At 41.1% G+C, this 19,876-nt stretch overlaps 2 protein-coding genes across 2 annotated transcripts; one reads left to right on the forward strand and one right to left on the reverse strand.

Annotated features, from left to right (window-relative positions):
• Positions 1-3,108: 3,108 nt before the first annotated feature.
• On the reverse strand, positions 3,109-11,806 carry syn1 (synapsin I). The gene is made up of 13 exons (XM_073466764.1): positions 11,490-11,806; positions 10,438-10,495; positions 9,149-9,240; positions 8,352-8,508; positions 7,849-7,938; positions 7,250-7,312; positions 7,008-7,150; positions 6,826-6,900; positions 6,631-6,733; positions 6,397-6,540; positions 5,535-5,604; positions 4,929-5,439; positions 3,109-3,244 (listed from the first exon to the last, which is right to left on the reverse strand). Exons 1-13 carry the CDS (start codon positions 11,804-11,806, stop codon positions 3,109-3,111), a joined length of 1,959 nt encoding a protein of 652 aa, XP_073322865.1.
• Positions 11,807-16,249: 4,443 nt separating this feature from the next.
• vgll4l (vestigial like 4 like) lies at positions 16,250-19,538 on the forward strand. Its single transcript, XM_073465506.1, has 5 exons — positions 16,250-16,316; positions 17,941-18,064; positions 18,181-18,430; positions 19,005-19,086; positions 19,237-19,538. The coding sequence occupies exons 1-5, from the start codon at positions 16,250-16,252 to the stop codon at positions 19,536-19,538; spliced, it is 825 nt and encodes a 274-aa protein (XP_073321607.1).
• The last annotated feature ends 338 nt before the right edge of the window (positions 19,539-19,876 follow it).

Here is a 19,876-nt window from a genome sequence, read left to right on the forward strand (position 1 = left end):
CAATGATTATACAATGCATTTAGAAAACAATAAAACTTAACTGTAACAAAGAAAATAATGTACATTCACAGTCAAATATATCCACCATAAATAATGTAAGAAAGAATCTGTGAATATCAAAAACATAAATGCATAAAACTACTTCTTTGCATTGCTGTCACAGCTCATCCTGTCAGGCTCAAGAGGTGCCAAATGGTATGTCTTAATATGGCGACGAAGCCTCTGAGTGACAAGATGACATTTTTCAAAGTTAACCATCCATGCTAATTGTGATGGCTCATTTTCATAAATTACACACTCAGTGTAACAATTACACAAAGCTGCTCTTAATGATTCTCTTGGCTGTAGGCTGTACCACGATAAATCTGACAGTCATGCACTGACACTGAGTCACTGTAAAGTTTAAAAATGAAGCCCTGAATCACTAATGCATAAACTGACAAGCCCCAGAAAGTCCTGCCTCATAGAAAAAATAAAGCATTTACAAAATAATTTAAACAGAAATGCCAAAGTTTCAAAAATAAAGCTTAAAGAGTTTAGAGACACACATAATATCAACAAGCACAAATAGCAGCAGGGGATAAAGGTGACAATCTGCATCACTCACATCTATTTGGTTTGACCAGTTACAGAACAACATTCACACATTTATGCACCATTGAGCACAAGGGGTCACTGTGGCTACACAAATAGACTGATAAACACAGGCAGCATGGAGAATCTGCAGGGGAACCAGGGCTCCTTTATACTTTTTTTGGCTCATGGGTCTTCTCTAAAAAGCATGATATTGCCATACTACATCAACATTGAATGGAAAGCACTCCTTCTGGAAGACATTTTTTTTAAGTGCCTGGAAACAGAGTCGTTTTCAGTAACAGTTTCGAATTTTTTAGAGTTGTGATCAAAGAAAGGGTTGTCAGTGCAAAGGAGGGGTGGCAGGGAGTGCTAAAACCTACTGCAGAGGTGCATCCCACAGTTGACATTCCTATACTTTTACATTATTTAGTTTCTTTATTGTATAGCCTCTTCAAAGTGTGAGCCCAGGAGGCATATATGGAAGCAGAAACTCTGCTGCACCAAATGATGCAAACTGAAGGCCGACTTGAGTGCAAAATGACAATGCACTGACCTACTGCTAAACCCTGATATAATTCACTATCTTACTGTACATCCATTAAATTCATAGCTGGTTTACAGTCAGAAGTGTATACATTACATAGCTTTGAAATCAAGGGAATATGAAATGAAACTGTCATTTTCCACGAACAGTTGTCAACCCTGCTTATGCTGTATTCTACTGTGCTGCACCCACAACAGACCCAGCAGCACCCCAGGGTGGGCCCACTGAATTGCTGCTTTGTCAAGTGGCAGGTGAATAAACCTGAAAATATTGACCCCATACCTCAGTCAGTGTCACTGTATTCAAGTATAATTTTGCAGTATACTCTGTGTGCAAAAGCATTTGAATGATTCATGATAATAAAAAAAACATTCTACCTCATTAAAATGCATGCTTTCCCTTCATTATTGGTAAACGACCACAATAAAACCGTAATGGAAGACCCTCACCAACATACAAGTGTCACAATCAATTGGACATCCCTGAGACAACTCCATTTGATCTGACGGTCTTGTCTGTGTAAGGCATGCGTTCAAGGTGGAGAGCTTTCAGGCTTTTTATTCTTGTGCGACGAAAAGAAACTGGAAGAAAAAATTGGCAGCAACAACATACTCACAACACCTACTAGGTTACTCTGCTAGCTAGCTAATTCAACTACATGTGACAACACAGTTACAAGCGCCAATGTCAGGGGTTGGAAAATGCAACCATTGCCTCCTGTTGACATGCAGCTAAGACATCACCATGAGCAGTCAAGAGATCTAGCATTAGCTAAACACTGGACATCCTATGTGCGCGGCTGTGCTGAGTTAGGGACTGTACAAAAAGTATTAGGGGCAGAGGGGGTCAGAAGTCAGGTAGTCTAACTTTTTTGGGAGAGCAGGGGAAGGTATTTTTTCTTAGCCTATATTTCTATTCTGTTTCATATTTTATGTTTGTGACAATATTAGATAAAAAGAGATCAAATAGTTAAATTGAAAAGATGACTTTAATGTGGGCCACGGAGGTGCATTTTCCCCTTTGCAGAGGATATGTAACCTTGTGCTCCAGATGGTTTGTTACGCAGAACCATCTGGGTAGTCATCCTTGGAAACTGTTTGGAAAAAGGTCAGGCACTTTTAAAAAGATACTTGGCAGGTGATTGAACAAAGTTCAACCATTCAGATCAACAATAGGGGATCATTACGACCAGTTGAAGCTGTTGATAAATCAAACTCTTGCCGAAGCCGGTCGGAAGAAGAGCAAAACATTGTTCTTTGCTCTTCTTTCGATTAAATATACTCTCCAGTTCTAATATAACTGATGCTATAGCATCTACCATAACCTCTTTTTAAACAAACAGACGCTTCTCTCACTGGTGTTCACACATTGCTGCCTGCTGTTAATAGTCTTTAGGACACTGATGGATCGACTTTCTGGTTTGAACCACTGTGGGATAATGGATTCACAAGATCACATGATCTCACAAATCCAGCTACGTCACAATGTAAGCAACAGTGAGTTGTTGTATTTTCACTGTTTTGTATATTCAGCACACCTCCCCAGCCCTATCATTTTCATACAGTCCCTTAATTGGTTGGTCAGCAAACCAACCAAAAATCAAACATAAAGATCACAATGACTTTACAGCACCAACAAACAAGTGGCAGCAGTATTTTGTTCCTTATTTTTGTGTATGTGTTCATGCATAAACAGGCTTCTGTAAGGTGTTGTTTTGTGTGACACAATGACTTAAACTTGAGGCGAGGCAAGGAATGTTTCAGACGTCAGTGCCTGAATTTACTCTGTGTTCTACTTTTTGTTCATTTAAAATATTTTAACTTTTTAGGCAGTGGGTGTCAAGTGTGTACATTTTCATCTCAGGGTCAATGCACATGAATTGGAGACGGCATCCTGTTGGTCCTTGATCATTGGGGGGAATATGCCCTTCAGTTTGCCTGTCCATCTTTCTGTCAGTAGGAGGAGGGGAGAGGGGGGCTTATGCCGTCTCAGTCTGAGAAGAGACTGGCAAAAGATTTGCGTAGATTGCGTATGGTTTCAGCCTTCACCTCATCCTGGCTAAGGCTGGCTCGTGGCGCTGGGGTTTCTGGAATGTTGAAGGTATTGGTAAGAGACTGGGACTTGCTATAAAGAGAGGAAAATGGCAATAGAGGAGAGGAAGAGGCTATTAAAGTCATGCAGCAAACCCATGGAATGGAAAGACTGGAGTACGGCAAGACAAAGAGAGAGAGAGACTGGAGAGGAAAGGCTCTGTAAAAGATGATAAAAGCGCATTCCTTCCCTACAGTCATTCAGTATTACCTTATCATTTCAAGGTAGCTTTGATATGATATGAATAGTGAATGACTTGTCTGGATGCAAAGTAATGCATGTTGTGTCAGGGACTGATGACAAGTACTTTATGACTCTATTTCAAGAGAGTATAATGCAATATAATTCATAAAATCCAAAATCTGGATTATGTGAGTCATTTGTCCATGAAAACCATCACAATGTATCGAGCACTAAGGTAGAAGCAGTCACACAGATTCTTTTTGGATCAAAAGCCAACAGAAAATGTTCTAAAGCATTCACAAATACAGAAGAAATGTAAGTGTACTTGTACAGCTTTGTAAATATTTGATAGCTTAACTCAAAATGAGTTCTATAAGTTGTTGGTAGAAATAAAAGCAGTTTTTTCAATGTAGCTTTGTCTTTTTTTTTCTTTTAAATATAATTCACCCTGCAGTATACATTAGGTAAGTATTTTGATTATATGCCACAATAAAATTAAATATTGTCTATTTTTCATTTGACAGCATATTTGATAGTGGAAAATCCCACTATTGGTAGATAGAAGAGGATAATTAAAATTACTCTATATCACAGGGTGTCAATTAACTCTTGATAAACAAACACAGAAGGAACTACTACTTCTGGCTGCAGAAACAATTCACAATGCCGATCATTTGTTCGTACAGTGACAGTGACATTGCTGGCTAGCTAGCTAGTCCTGTTGTTAAACAATGATATTTACTATTTGTCAACCATACACAATGTTATTGACTTTGAATCTTGCAAGCATAACATTAGCTTTCTGGCTAAAAGCTGAGCCGAAGGGTTCAATGAGCTGAGCAGACCACTTTATCTGCGGTTGTCAAGTAATATCTAAATTTAGTCCTGTTTACTGTTTACTAGAGAACAATGTTGTCATTGCATATGAACCTTATGGGATGTTATAAATTGTTCCAGCAATTAGTCAACCCCTCAACAACTTTGGTAACTGACCATGGTATTGGACAGTTGTGACAGTTCTGGTTCTTATCCCTTACTGATATGACAAATTATTAAAAACGAAATGTCTAAAGGTTTCTTAAAGTTGAAAAACTGCAGAGTAATTAACTATATCAATTGTTATTTTTCTGCATATCCTTGCTACAAAGAGGAAAAAATATTAAAAAGTTGGATTTAGAGAATTTGGTCTCCTGCATCCTGAAACATTTTGTGACAGATGTGATAGATTCATTATGGTTTTGAACAACTGCAAGCCAGCTTCCGCTTGTTGTTGTTTTAACGTATCACATTCTCTCCAGGTGATCTGAAAATGTTATGTTTTGTGAAACGGCTGTTGGAGGACTTAAATACATAAGGATCGATAAATCATGCACATTCAGGCAGATCACGGAAGAGATTTTTCCGATGTGGCATGCCAATCTTAATGCAGGCAAAAAGTAAGAAAGAATCTTCTGTTTAGGTCAAGTGCAAAGTTCATTTCATGAAAAATGAGAGGAAACTGATCCCACGTCATTTATCATATATTGTTACTTACTTTAGTTGTGGGGAGCCGCCCACAGTCGGGTTGTCCTGACTGGGCTTCTGAGGGGGCTGAGGCTTTTGCTGCAGTGGGGGGCGTCCACCCGGGCCCCCTTGGCCTTGAGCAGCAGGTCGAGGCTGCTGGGTGGTGGGTGCTCCAGGACGACCTTGCTGACCAGCCCTCTGTGGCCCTCCCTGTGACTGCTGCCTAGGGGGCTGGGCAGGCCTCTGCTGCTGGCCTGCTGGAGGTTTCTGGCCTGCAGACGGTTTCTGCTGCTGGGTGACAGACTGTTGCCTCTGAGTTTGAGGTGAACCTCCCTGGCTTCTCTGAGGAGAGCCCTGGCCAGAGGGAGGTCTCTGGCCTTGAGTAGCTCCCTGACCTGGTGGCCGTGGCTGAGCTGCAGGTCCTTGGCTAGCCTTAGTCTGGGCAATGGGCTCAGCGGGAACAGGGCTGACAGATTGCTGGGACTGTGCGGGAGGTTGGCCTTGAGGTTGTGGGCGCTGCTGAGATGGGGGACTTTGACCACCTACAAGAGAAAAATGAAATAAGCCATCACACTCACTTTCCTAATACCCTTGGGGATAAAGAAAATAATTTTTGTGACTGTAAAACGTTTCTTACCCTGAGGTGAGGGGCGCTGTTGAGCCTGTGGTACTCTGGGCTGTGAGACAGGCTGAGGAGACACTGCTTTCTATGAAACACACAGGGGTTTAAAGGGCAGAGAATAAATATTTATCGAAGGAGAAAGTAGAAAATGATAGGAAATAATATTCCGAATAATTGCTATGTAAAGACGTTCTGCCACAACATGTAAGACATCCTCCATTGCAGGAATGCGAAATGATGCCAGTGCGGGATGTTTTACTCCCTCTGCCTTTCTCGTCCATTGTCTCATAGGTGATATGTGAGTACAATAAGACCGCCTCAGATCTCTTTATCAAGTCTATAGTCCCCCAGGGATCAGTGCTTAGCCCATTACTATTCAATTTTATGTTGTCTTTTAATCATATGATCCATAAATGTGACATAAATCTCCACTTCTATACTGATGACACTTAATTATATGTACCCATTAAGCATGGCATCTATCCTTGAAAGTGCTTGTCTGATAACTCATAAGTATATGTCAGCTTGTTCAATGCACCTGAATGCAAAATACTGTAAGACTGAGATGTTGAGTATTGGTCCAGTCCGATATAGAAATGCATTTTCAGACATTACTGTAAAGTTTGATGGCTTCAATATCACAGAATCAGACTTATACAAATATTGGTGTTGGACCTGTTTGTATCATTTGAATCAATAATTTAATCATATTAACATCCAGGCATAGATTATCTAGTGATAGTAACACTATCACTAGATAATGTCATCAAGGAAGTTGTTGAATACTAATGTTCGCTGTTCTAACTAATAAAAAGTGTTAAATAATGCAAATTAAGAGTTTACTGTATTAAGTATTGACTATCTGTGGTTTGAGCACCTGTGTCGGCTGTCCTGCTGCAGCACGGACTGTGGAAGAGCTGTGTGGTACAGACTGGTTCATCTTAGAAATCACCAGCTCTGCAATCTGAACGCGATCTTCATCCTGTTGGTCCCCAATTAGTGGCATCGAACAGTCATCAACCTAAAAATCAACAAGATGATGGCCTTTATGGATTCTTTTTCTGTTTACAGACAAACATTCCCTTAATATCATTATACTGCCTGCTCGTACCTCTATGATGTAGTCCTTGCCATCTTTACCATGTAGAGCCTCCACAGCACAGATATCCAACCCTCCAAAGATGTCAGCACAAGAGTCCACCCACATTCTGTACCTGCAAGAACATGTTAAACAGATCTATAATAGTGCAGGGTGACATTACAGGATTTACTGTTTCTCAACTCATCTGCATTTAAGAGCTCTTACTTGTCTGACATGGCCACCTGCTCAAGCATAGATGAGCCCGTGTTGGTTTTCCAGTTGCCAGAAATTGATGTTCTCCTGTTAATTAAAATTAAAACATAATTTTCATGTTAAACAACCTTAATTTAATAAAGTAATAGTGTGTTGGTTGAAACGGAAGAGAGTAGAATCCTAATTTCACTCACATGTAAGCTTTGTAGTTGTCGCCAATCTTCTGGATGCGGACATCATACTTTGCATCAATGAAGGGCTCAGATGTGGCGTAAGTCTTGGTCAGTGCCACAACACTGGCAATATCTTGAAAATCGTATTGATTGTCCACTTTTACCTGGGGTAGCAATCAAAATATAAATATACCGGCATATACAGTATATAGGTCCCAGAAATATTGTGTTTACATCGAACAGTGTAAACATTCCAATACTACCTTTCCCATTCCTGAGTGAGCATGACCCATCTTTACCACTACAGGGAAGCGGGGGGAGGTAATCTGTAACAACAGCATTATCACATACTCATTTATCACATAAATGAACTTCATTGGAGTACTCTAGTGATTAAAAGCACTGATAAATTAATCAATTTAAATCAAACAGGAATGACAAATTGCACCTAATTCTATTCTATTCTAATTCTATTTTTGCAGGGAATTCTGATTCATATTGATGGCTTGAAAGCCAGCCGAGTACTGTCAGCCTGTGACTGCAGGGGTGGGGATGACTGCTCTGCACCAACAGACATGGTATAATGTAATGACTCTGACTTGGCACACAAATCATCAAAAAAAAAACTGTCTCTGCCTGGAACACAAAAAAACAAGACACTCCCTAGAAAATTAGATTGGTCTCAGCTGCCACATGAGACTGAATATTGACACGGAAGTGAATTAGCTCCTAAAACGTGACCCTTTCAGACCTGTCCGTGTATTTGTCTCTTTAAGGGTTGCTTAGCATCAATACATACCCATCAGCACAAGCGGAAAGGGGGGAGGAGAAAGAGGAGGAGAGCAGATGGCAAAGAACTCACCATTTCCTTGTGGTTTGGATAGTAAACCTGTTCAATCAGTGGGAACTCCTCTGGGCCCAGTTGCTTGTGGAGTCTAGACATCTGAGCAAACTGAAATAAACACAAATACGGGGGATTTGTAATCCAAAACAAAGTTTAATATGTTTATGTAGCTGAATTAAATGTGCAATATGGTTTTACAATACTTACTACTAATACTAAAATACAATGTAGACTATACTGTAGACTCTAAGGCTGCAGCTAGTGTTTATTTTCATTGACTTTTAATCTGTTGATTCTTTTCTTCATTAATCAATTAGTTGTCTTTAAAGGTCTTTCCAACAACCCAAGATGACGTCTTAAATATCTTGTTTTGCCCACAAACCAAAGATATTCAGGTCTTTTGAAATGATAGAATTCAAGGACTTTTAAAAGGCAAATTATGGCACCCCAACCCAAAGCACAAACACCTTCTTCCAGAATCGCTTACTGCACCTTTACTTTTACTTTTACTCTTTACTTACCACCCATGGTTTGTCACAGAAGTTGTAAACAGAGTGCAAAGAGTTCACACTTGGCAGTCCAGCGTACTGCAGTCCAATCACCATGTTCCGGTGGTCTCCGTTCTTGTCCATGCTGAAGGCATGCTGTCTGATCAGCACAAAGTCTGGCTTAATGGATCTAAGACAGAGGACATTAGCAAAATATTAAACTGTGTTTCAAGACAAACTGAGCAGTTATGAGGTACTTTCATTCAGGGTAGACTTCAACATAACCTCAAACTCGCAGCAGCACTGTGGACTGTGTTCTTAAAGGGACAGTTCACCCAAAATTCAGTCATTACATACAGCTCTTCCAATGTAATTTAAGTCTCAGGAAGTCCCGAGATCCCAAATTGATTTGAAAAGATGTTATTTACACCCTTGATGCAGGTCAAGCTTGTGCACCCACTTCAGATGCGGTGCATGCTAACGCTTTTAGCTTGGCAGGTATAATAAAGTTTTTGGCCTTAAAAGGGTGTAAATAAAGTTGCTTCACATTAATTTGGGATGTGGGGGCTTCCAGAGATTACGATCATGCAGGATGAGCAGTATGGAGCCATTTCATGTTTTTTGGTTGTTGTTTTTTAGGATTAAAACAAGTCCCCAGCTACATTAGTTGTTTAGGAGAATGAAGCAAAACTGTGCAGCTCCAGAAATGTTTTGTGGACTACAGAACTTCACCCAACTTTCCATCATCATGAAGGTGAGTAGATACTGACCAAATTTTCATCTTTGGGTGAACTGTTCCCTTTACTAGAAATATTTTGCAGAGTACTTACTTGGTAACCTTATGGCCGCCCCTGATCGCATCAATGTTCACGTTGTAGGAGCCTATGGAATTGGCCACCAGGTTGATTTCAGAGAACTCTGCCTAAAAGGACAACAGCATGGTTAATCCCCAATGAACACTTCGATCAGAGCAGGAGAACAGATGATGACTCCCTACTCCACATGAGCCAAGTTGAACATGGTATAATTATAAGACAGCAGACTTTATCTGAAGTGTGTTCTTCCTGCTAAGGGGCCACAGGGGAAATAATGGAAACGCAAGCGCAACATGAAGTAGAGGGACAAAAATAGGAAGAGTGGAAAGTGCCTCAGGCAAAGAATAAGATTTTAAACTTTGAGAGTCTCTTCAAAGTGCTGTTAGGTGGATTACAGCATAAATAGCCAGTGGCACTTGTATTAATAAATATTCTTATGAGGCTTCACTTTACAAGTCACACACAACTGAGTATTGGTCAGCTGTTACGTTACACAGACAGCTGATTTATCTTTAGAAGAGATTGCAATAAAATGCATTCAGAATGGTTTTGTGGAGGCATCTGTCAAACAAAATATAATTTTCTTAATCCAGTGTCAGGAGAATAAATCAATGAATGAATGCAGCAGTCCCCCTCTTCTACCAATACTCATTAGTGACCTGGACCTGGAGTGACATTTATCATTCTAAGGACTCTATGAACGCGGTAATGGCTTCCATTGTGTTGGATAATTTATTTAAAAACCATGAATTATTTCATGTTATTATCGAGCCTGTTGTTGACCAGTGTAGCTCAAATGCAAGTGGAGAAATTAGTAAGGGTTACTCAACAAAATGACCCAACAAGACACATGAAACTCCCTCAGAAAATAAAGGTTTGAAACCAAAAAAGTGATGAGAAATGATGCATAATATTTCTAGGGGCACATTTTCCATTGACAATTTATAGCTGCTTTTGCTTTTAGAGAGAATAATGACCAGAAATAAATACAATCAACTCATCCTACAATAATGTTGTCATCTAAAGAGGTGGAAGCTAAACTGTTCAGTCACCAGATCTTATATAAATAGATCACAGGCAGTGAGGCACCGCACAACACAAAATATTCTGATGAAAGAATGATGTAACATCCCTCCATTTGAAGTTCAATGTCTGGTCATGAGTCTAAGTAAAGCTTGGGTCATTTCTTTCAACAAGTCCAGCCTCTGCGGTCTGTATTTCAGTTGCCTGTCCTTCTGGAGGGATGTAAAGTTGCACAGTTGGACAGAATCCAGCAAAGAGTTATGAAGAGATGTGAAGCCTACCTGTTCTACCTTGATGTCATATTCTCCGTGGACCTTCCTTCCTCTGAAGACCTTTACCCTGCATGTGAGATGAGGATTTGAATCCAGTTGTTGTTCACATGAAGACACAAAACATGAATTTCATTTTGCAAATGTGCTCCTGTAATTGACAGCTGACATTCTCTCCAGCATTTGCGAAACATTTTCAAAACTCTGAGAATACTCCTCCTCAAATAAGCTGACAACAATGGAAGAAAATGCTATTTTTCACAGACACAGTAATCTATTAGAGGCAGTATGCTGCATAATTACTCTCCCTGCTGGCAGTGCATCAGGATTAGGCTGTTTCAGCCTTTTTAGATACACCTTGCAACATAAACAAAACGGTCAAGCTAAATTAGGAAGACTATCTAACATGAACTGGACATAAGGAGGACATACTGATCCTTGCATTTTACATCCATCCTATGAAACATAAATATCCACATCTCCTGGCAGTTCTGACAGAGCAAGAAAAGGACATACTCTCTGTGGTGTGATGGTGCACACATCTGCCTGGTGTATTGTCATCTACGGTGTCATTCAGAGACAGGAGTGCGGTGTTTCATCGCCTGAGACCTGTGCGCAAAGCTCTAATAATAATGCATTATGCACACTGGTGTAGAGGCTTGGTTTCCCTGGTGCATGCATTTTTCTTGTGCAGAATTTGTCCTTACATCACCTCGATTTGAACAAAAAAAACCTGCATCATCATGGCACCAGCCTAGGTATTGGCATCGTTTTCATCATTTTATTGGCAGAATCCAACATTACTTCGACACAAGCAACAGCTGATCGTCTAATGAAAATGGCTTCTCTGCCTTCAGTCTGTTGCGCTCTTTGCCAGGGCACCACCAGCGCACAAACCTGCAAGGTGTTTCTGTTGTGAGCCTAACGGGCTGTTACACGTGATATATCTCCCAGCACTGGATGAATCATATGACCTTCTAGATGTTAAGGCCACTGCAACCCACGGTCTGGCACACATTTCTGTCTAGACGAGGCACCGCGCTGGCGATGCGCACTGCTCTTACCAGTCGGTCTGCTGGTCGTCGATAACCAAGAGGATCTTGGCACTGCTGGAGACTCCTGCCCGGTCCGCCGCCTCGGATAAGGTCGCAGCCGCAGCAGCTGTGGTCTGTTTGACAGCATGGGATATGGATGAGAAGAAGCCGGAGCCTCCACCTGCTGCAGGCTGCGGCTGGCTGGTGGACTGGCGCCTCTCCGACGGCCCTGGCGACACTGCGGGGCTTTGCTGCGGCGGCTCGGGGCGTTGGAGATCGGTCATGTAGCCATTGGGCAGGTTGGACATGAAATTGCTGTCCGAGAGTCGTCGACGCAGGTAGTTCATGATGGAGACTTAATAAAATGACGGACAGGGGTGTCCAGATATCCTCAAAGTGGATGCTTATACTTACAAGTTCTGGGAGAAAACGGAATGACTAGGCTACTTTCCCATGTGCAGATGTGGCATCAATGTTGCCTAAAGAGAAACGAGCCTTGTGTTATCGATTAGGAGCAGAATTCTGATATCTGATTACAGGATCCTGCTGAGGAATCGTGACTGAGTCGCTTAAGGAATTAGCAAACCATCACACAACCTCTTGGTTTAAGATGGAAAAATTAGGGTGCACACGACTGACTCAAATGAAATCAATTACTTTCACCATTAAATCTGATTTATAGCCAATTTTCTTCACAAACAAGCAAATCAAAGCGACCTCTGATCAGGAGCAAGTGTCATGATAACAAGCCTACCTGGGAGTGTATCTAGCGCTGATCCGCCCCAAAGGATGAGGTGATGATGCCTTATTATTATCTCTCACAGGAAAGCCAGCGTATGCGTGTCTCTCATGTCCTGTGTACGGGCGGGCAGGCCGAGCATCGGGCTTGAACCTGTGAGATGGAAGCTACAGTCCTTCCTGCATCACCGCCGTTCTCCCTGTCCTTCCACTCAAGCCCCAGTTTTTTCCGTCTGCCTGCCCTGCGTCACTCCCAGTCATCCGGAGGGAAGGGAGCCTGAGAGGCTGGACCACAGTAGAGCTAGGCGGGGTGAGGTGCGGCACTTCCGGGTGTTGCTTTCAAAATAAGACATGTTGATTGGCTGAAGATGTTTTTGTATTTTATTTCTAAGGTGAGTCTTGACAGTCTAATTGGATTTCAGCATGTGGTTAATTGTAACACACTGTAGTTCCGAACAGGGTAATGTATTTCTGTCTTTTGAGTTGTATTAAAGGGAATATTATAACACTTCCTGTGTCGTTCAGTCTGCCTGTGTGTGACTTGACGCAGCTCTGTGTTGGGATATGATGGTGGTGCTGATGAGGACAGGGTGACACAGGGGCGTCGCTCACTGTCAGACATGAGCCTGCTGTTGACTCCACGGGGTGCACACGGGTGTTGATGTGATACTGCTTCCTGCTGCGGTCAGTGAAGCAGCAGTGGATGATCGGCTCTCAGGACGCTGACACATGGTGTTACTTTTGATTTTCAGTCAATACAGGTCGTGAGATGCGCCATCTGTTGGTGACACACAGAGCAAGTGATCAACACAGACCCCCGGGGAGCCCCAGGCCCTTACTATGGTAGCTGACTGATGGACACTGATAAACATTCCTCAGCGCATTTCTTACATCAACCAGGAGAGTCAGTGCAGAGTCAGATTACTGTGAAATGTGGTCTCTTACTGAATATATATTACATGGCAATTGTGTAATTAGTAATCCACTGCATTAAAAATAATGTAACATCTGAATACTTTTGGATTACACTTGTTGTCTGAGTGTAGCTAACACTGATACTATTTCTACCTCTTACCCTCTACTACTAAAAAGATCCACTCTACTGCTGCCTATACTATTTTTTATAGAGAAAAAAAATGGACGCAGCCAAAAGAAATGAGTTTCACAAATGTTCTTTTTCTCTTTAAACATATCAAAACATTTTCAATGCAAATAAATGCACTTACATTTGGTGAAATCAAATCACTTTCATGAAAACAGTACTGGCACAGACTACAGGTGTACTGTATTCTACAACATGTGGGATTCTATTTCTTTTGTGTTAGCGGTTGCAATGCAAGAGGTGCACTTTCTGAAAAAATGTTGATGAAGGTTCTCAGTCATCCAGGTCGTGGTAATACTAAGTGCTATATCATACATGATATAGCACTTAGAATTTCCCCAAAAATGTTCATCTTCCATTGTCAATATGAATAAAAGATTAATATTAAAAGCTCAATTGTCCATTAATCATCATCCAAAAACTAACATTAGTTTTAGTCAGTGACTCAACATTGTTTTTTCTCCCTCCAGGTCTGCCACAGAGTGGGTCACTTATCTAACAGCTCTGTTTGTCAAACACACTTTTCACGACATAATCATGAAAAAAAATCATAATTTTTGCCATATTTTAAAGATGTAATCAAATATGTGATCAAGTAATCCATGAAAACATAACTATAATCAAACTACAGAGTTATTGAGATTTTTCAAATGAAATCTGGACTAATTATAGTTATATTTAATTAAGTACTTGGTCCATTGAATCTGTTTCTACACAGCCCTGAGTAGAATAAAGGACAGCTAGAGATAGGTAGGCTATACTATCTCTCCATTTAGCAATTAATAGCCAATATATGCTGATAACATAATGAAAATTTTTTTTCTTTTTTTAAAAAAGGATGTTTAAGTGCTGCTGTTCACATTGTAATAAAACAATTAAGTATATTTTTGGGATATATTTGTTACAAGACATTTCGGTATCATATAAAAGCTTAAAAGAGACATTTAAAGACTTTTTCATGACAAAATAATCATCATTTAAAAATGTTTTGACAAGATCATCATTTATTTGAATTTTGATGCAGGCTATGTCTTTTTTTAATTTGTTTATTTAGCAGTTCATACATTTAGAGACTAATCCATTGCCTTAATGTTTACACTACACCTTTCAAGTTCAGTCCAAAAATTCTGCCTCTCTGGTTGAGTCATTTGTCAACATGTCTCAGTACAACTGCTGTGCAGACACAGTGGTGGGAAAACATTCACTCACAGAGCAGCAACACACTCTACAAAGCAAAGCTCTAAAGTCTTTGTTGATTTTATTAACAATATCACGATTACATTATTTACTCAACAGTAGTGTACGGCTTACGTTTTGTCAGGTTAATACCTTGTGGTTTCAGTCCCGGTTGAATAAAAAATATCTTGTTATGTAATCATTTTAATGAATCCACTTACTGATAAATAATTAATCATTAGCTGAATACTAATGTTCCTGTTGCAGTGTTAACACTTGAGCCTTCTACTACTAAGAAGATCCACGTCACAACCTCTCATATGGAGTATTACATCATGTTGGGGATTGTGTAAACAGCTGGATCAGACAAAGATGAGTACTATTTCTTGTGTATTGAAACAAACATTTTTGCTGCACTTTGTTTCTCTTTTTCAGCATGAAGAGCAAATTATTTTGTCATTGTGCTAGTACAGACATAAACACAACAACCGGAAGAGATCACTCTTAGCTGTTTGAAGTGCAGACGACAAATAATGCTACAAATCAAGAACTGTCACACACTCACAGATTCCACACATACTAAACCAAGATTTGCATGTTCAAGAAAGGAATCTGCCAGTGACTAGATGTGTTTTCAAAATGAGTACAACATTTTTGCTATTCTTTGATTAAATGCATGCACAGGACTCAAGTGCAGGTAATGATGGAATTCAGGTTATGACTTGGGGTGGCACTGTTGAGCTTAGATTGAGTTCAGCATCACACTTTTCATGCATGTATTCACAGTAAGACCTTTATATGTGCAGCTCTTTCTCATTTTTGAACCAATCACTTTGTTGGGACATTAAACAGCCTGAAACAAAATAATGTGTCAGCCAATACTATGGCAGCACAGAGGATCAGCTTTCTCAATTAATTTAACCATGATCCATCATAAACATATAATTGATATGTCTGTATATGTCATATATCCCCATAATTATTCTGTGAGCAATGTCACACAGTATCTGTAGTGAGTGGCCTCCAAAGACTTTCTACGTGTGACCAAACTCCTCAATGTGCTCAGGCGAGATTGTTCTCATGGCAGCAGCATTTCCAGGACTTAGGAGTCTTTGTCTGGCCATCAACAAAAGCCTTTGGATTACTGGTGAGGCAGGCTCACAGTGCAGCTGCGTGCGTGTATGGGCAGGTCAGTGGAATGACTGGAGCTCCGGTGGGCTAAGAGCTCGAAAAAATGCGGTTTGGTGAGATTGCAGATTAGGTGGGAGGGGAGGGGAGGGGGACAGGTGCTGACTGCATGGAGGGAAACAAAAGACACACTTCACTTTGTTCAGAGAAATCTTAAAAAACTGTGTGATAAACATGATTCAAGACCAAAGAGGTGAATATTTTGTGATGATAATCTTGTACAAAAGAAAGTGTTGAATAAAGCCAGAGGCTTCTTAAAACGGTGTGGATTCTGTGGTACTCTACTGACATTTACCACTTTCTACCTGAGAGACAGGCTGACCCGTGAGCTCATTCCACCCGCAGGACAATAACAACGCTGAACGGCTTCTTGATTGGCTGAGACGGTAGCCAATCTAAACGCAAGGACTGAGTCACAGGGAAGCCACTGCACCTATCTGCACCCACCTGATACTTTACCTGGCTGAGCTCACTCCCAGCATCTCATTACCTGTCCAATACAATCTCAAACTGAGGCTCATTGTGTGCTGTGAGATCCAGCAGTTAAGGTGTTCCTCTGTGTTTGGCTTCAGAAAGACAAGGAGTCATGGCTGTGGCTAATTTCCAATACATTACTCGGATGAGCAGCGGCTTCAAGGTCTACATTTTAGAAGGTAAGATTGATTATTACTTTAATTTTCATGTTACTTTACCTCAATCAGTTGAACCAATTTTCTGCTGTAGTTGTGCTATAACACCTAAATATCACAGGTTTGTGTGTTAAGATCCTTATGTCATGACCTTTTAATATTATAACCTTATATTTTATATTATACTGCTTATTACAGTGTCATTTGCCTTTTTTGTTTTTCACATGATACTTATGTATAAACTGTTAAAAATGGAAAGAGATGTGACAGTGACATGAAAACTAACAGGGACTATTAAAATATACATTGTGAAATATGTTTAGCTTATTTATCAAAAAGGAAAAAATAAGTAGATTTCATACAGGACATCTACTTAGACTACAGAATTAATGACTCTCTATTAAAACTAAGATTGAACTCATTTAAATTGTGTTCTCGCTCACAACTATCCCGTGTTTCTGTTATATATCCATAATCTGATTCAACGCAGCAAAACAGAAGGTCAGGCAGTGTAGTCCTGCTGGTAAGAAGGAAGAAATATCCATGCCCGAGGCATTAGAAAATCAGCATAGGTGTGGTTATACCTCCCCCTCCACAATGGCACTGTGCTCACAGGTGTTGGAGTGTTCACCCAGCAGGTAATGTGGATTGGGGCGCGAAGACACTGTGAACAGCTTTTATTGTTCTTCCAGTGACAAACAGCATCAGCCCATTGTTAGATTTCAATAAGGTGCTCCATGTAAGTGTGACCTCTTTAAAAACCCACAATGACAGATTTGAATATAGTTGAAGGAGCATTGGAGGACTCCCGCTGCCCCATCAGTGTCTATTTCCAAGTGTCAACTAAGCATACAGTCAAACAATGGGCCACAGTGCAATTATGCTGCCATTACATTTTCAAACAAAGCTTTGTGTTTTGACTGTATGCGTGACTGCTTGGAACATGATGTGCGACAGTAGCTCATGTTGAGTTCATGGATTTAAAAATATAACTTTTTTTATTTTTTTTTATTTTGCTTTGAGTCAAATTTGGTAAGTGTTATAAATACACCTGAAATCATTTAACTTAGAATTCATATTTCAATTTGTCTTCTTCAACGCATCAGTGACATCATCAGCTTCCTCTTCTTGATGTGTTTCAACTTGTGTAGTTGCAGAAAAACCCAGTGTGTATTCTCCCTGATGGCCCGTTCACAAATGGGTGCCGCCTAAGACGGGGTCCTTCAAACACTAAGCTGTTAGATATGTGGCACACATCCATAACAGAGCCTGTTGATTGTGCCCTTTAGACTGTGTGATAGGGCTGATTGCCAACATTATGCAGAAAAACAACATTTACCGTTAGCATTGAATCAGCTGTGGAGTGTTGTAAGCCTCACTGATCAGGTAGATCGGGTTCTACGAGTTAACGGAGTTTACAATTAACGGTGACAAAAAAAACATTTTCCCACGAATAGTAGTCATGCAGGTTGATGTCACGGATCAAAACAAGTAGTTACTCACCACTGTGTGACACACTGTTACAACTGTAGTAAAATCATCACTGCCAGTAACTGGCCATCCTTCTGGTGATAGTCTTCTTCTTGAGAAAATGAGCCTAAACAAACCTGCTTATTCTAAATCTGCACTTGAATTTTATGTGTTTCAGGTCAGCCTCACCTCAGAAGCGAAGACAGATACAGACACATGACAAATGACCGACCTCGAGTCCCAACAGTTTATCCAATGAAACGCAAGCGCAGCCACGAGAGAGGCCTGACATTGGAGGAAAGGTTTGTGAAACAGTTGTGCTCATTTTTCCAACGATAATTCACATTTTAAACCATGATTGATCAAATATAAATCCTGTCAATGAGATGTGACATTTTCTGATGATTTCATGTTTCAGGCGAGAGCGGGCGCTAAGCAGGAGCAGTGGTAGAGCTGCCCAGAGAGCAGCACCAGCACCGGCGGTGTTTAACAGGCCTCAGAGCCCCACATCCACCTGGAGTCCAACACCAAGCCCCACCAGCCCTCTGCCCACCCATGTGTACTACGCACCAGTCATGGATGAACCACTCGCCCTCATCAAGAAACCAAGAAAAGACCCTGAAAACACAGAGGAGAAGACTAAAAGCTCTGCGGCCACTCAAATCCAGGTAATTCACCTGCAAACTCTGTGTAGAGCAGGATGTTTGGGCTGTCAGAACTCAAGTACAGTGGCATCACTGCACGTCCCTTTGTTGTCTGAGTGTAGCTCGAGGCTAACCACAGCGGTGGTACATCTCCCACCTGTAGTCAGTGAATCCAACTGCACAGACATTCTTCCTCCAAGAGTGCATACAGGCCTAAGCTTGTTGGTGCTATGCAATCCAGCAGGATTCAGGAAGAAAATGTGAGCAATGGAGGGAGGAATGCCATCAACAAGACCAAACAGACTGCTCCCTCTTTGACCTGCATATGCCACCACACTGGGAGTGATCTGTTTTTCATGGGCCAAACCCAACCAGTTTAATCAGTCTTCAAATCATTTGGCTTTTCGAATTGAACTTTGTATGCTATTTGTGGTAATGGGACCAATTGCACATTGAGGTTTAGGTGATAGTAATCATTTTGTGGGATAAACAGAAGACATAAAGCAGTGATGCTGTGGTATGAATGCACAAATAAAGTCCTTTCTCTGTGTCTTTTCATGTAATTAATGACTCATCTTCTTTTGGTTTATTCTTCCAGATGCGTCCCTCTGTGATCACTTGCGTCTCCTCGTTAAGAAACCCTTCCTGCAGGCCTGAGGTTCACAGAGGCCATTCATCAGGTCAGTCTCACACTCCTGTGAATGAGTTAATCCACTAGACGGTCACTCCCTAATCGTCACTCACATGTCATAATACAGACATCTACTCACTTTTACTGACTCACTGAGGTGTGTATTTGATGTTTCATCCATTCATCCTTTCTCTTACAGTGGTTCCCAAATCCACCTACGACCACGTGGTCGAGGAGCATTTCCAGAGGAGCCTCGGAGCGAACTACCAGAAAGCTCGCTCCCAGCAGCTCTCCATCAGCCTGTCTGTCGACGACCACTTCGCCAAGGCACTGGGTGACAAGTGGTTGCAGATCAAATCCAAGTCTTCCTCCTGTTCCTCCACACCACCCAGCAGTCCGAGTGTTACTCACTCCCCAACCTACAGCCACAGCTCAAATCAGTCCCGCAAAGAGTCCACCAGCAGCTCATCGCCCACCTCAAGCCACTGGTCTGTCAATTGAATCAGAAATGATCCCTGAAGTGGGAAGAAACTTTACTTTTTAACATTTCACTGCGTGCAGCTCTGCTTATTGAGCGATGGAAATGCCAGCGCTGGTGGTGAGAGCTAACAGATCCAGGAGTGCTGTCACTTTGGACTTCAATGTGTCCAAATTTAAGACACACAGACGAATGTAGCATGAATGGGACGTCCTTGTTTTGTTACATTTCTTCTCTCTGCTTGTCGATAGCATCTGAGATACAGTGGATGGTGATGTGGGAGGATTGAAAAATCTGCCAAATGATCCTTTACATTTCTTTTTCATTTTGTGTCATTCTTTTAATGCAGCCTGAATGCCAC

The sequence above is a fragment of the Pagrus major genome, chromosome 5, assembly GCF_040436345.1.
Source record: "Pagrus major chromosome 5, Pma_NU_1.0".
NCBI classification, from domain to species: domain Eukaryota; kingdom Metazoa; phylum Chordata; class Actinopteri; order Spariformes; family Sparidae; genus Pagrus; species Pagrus major.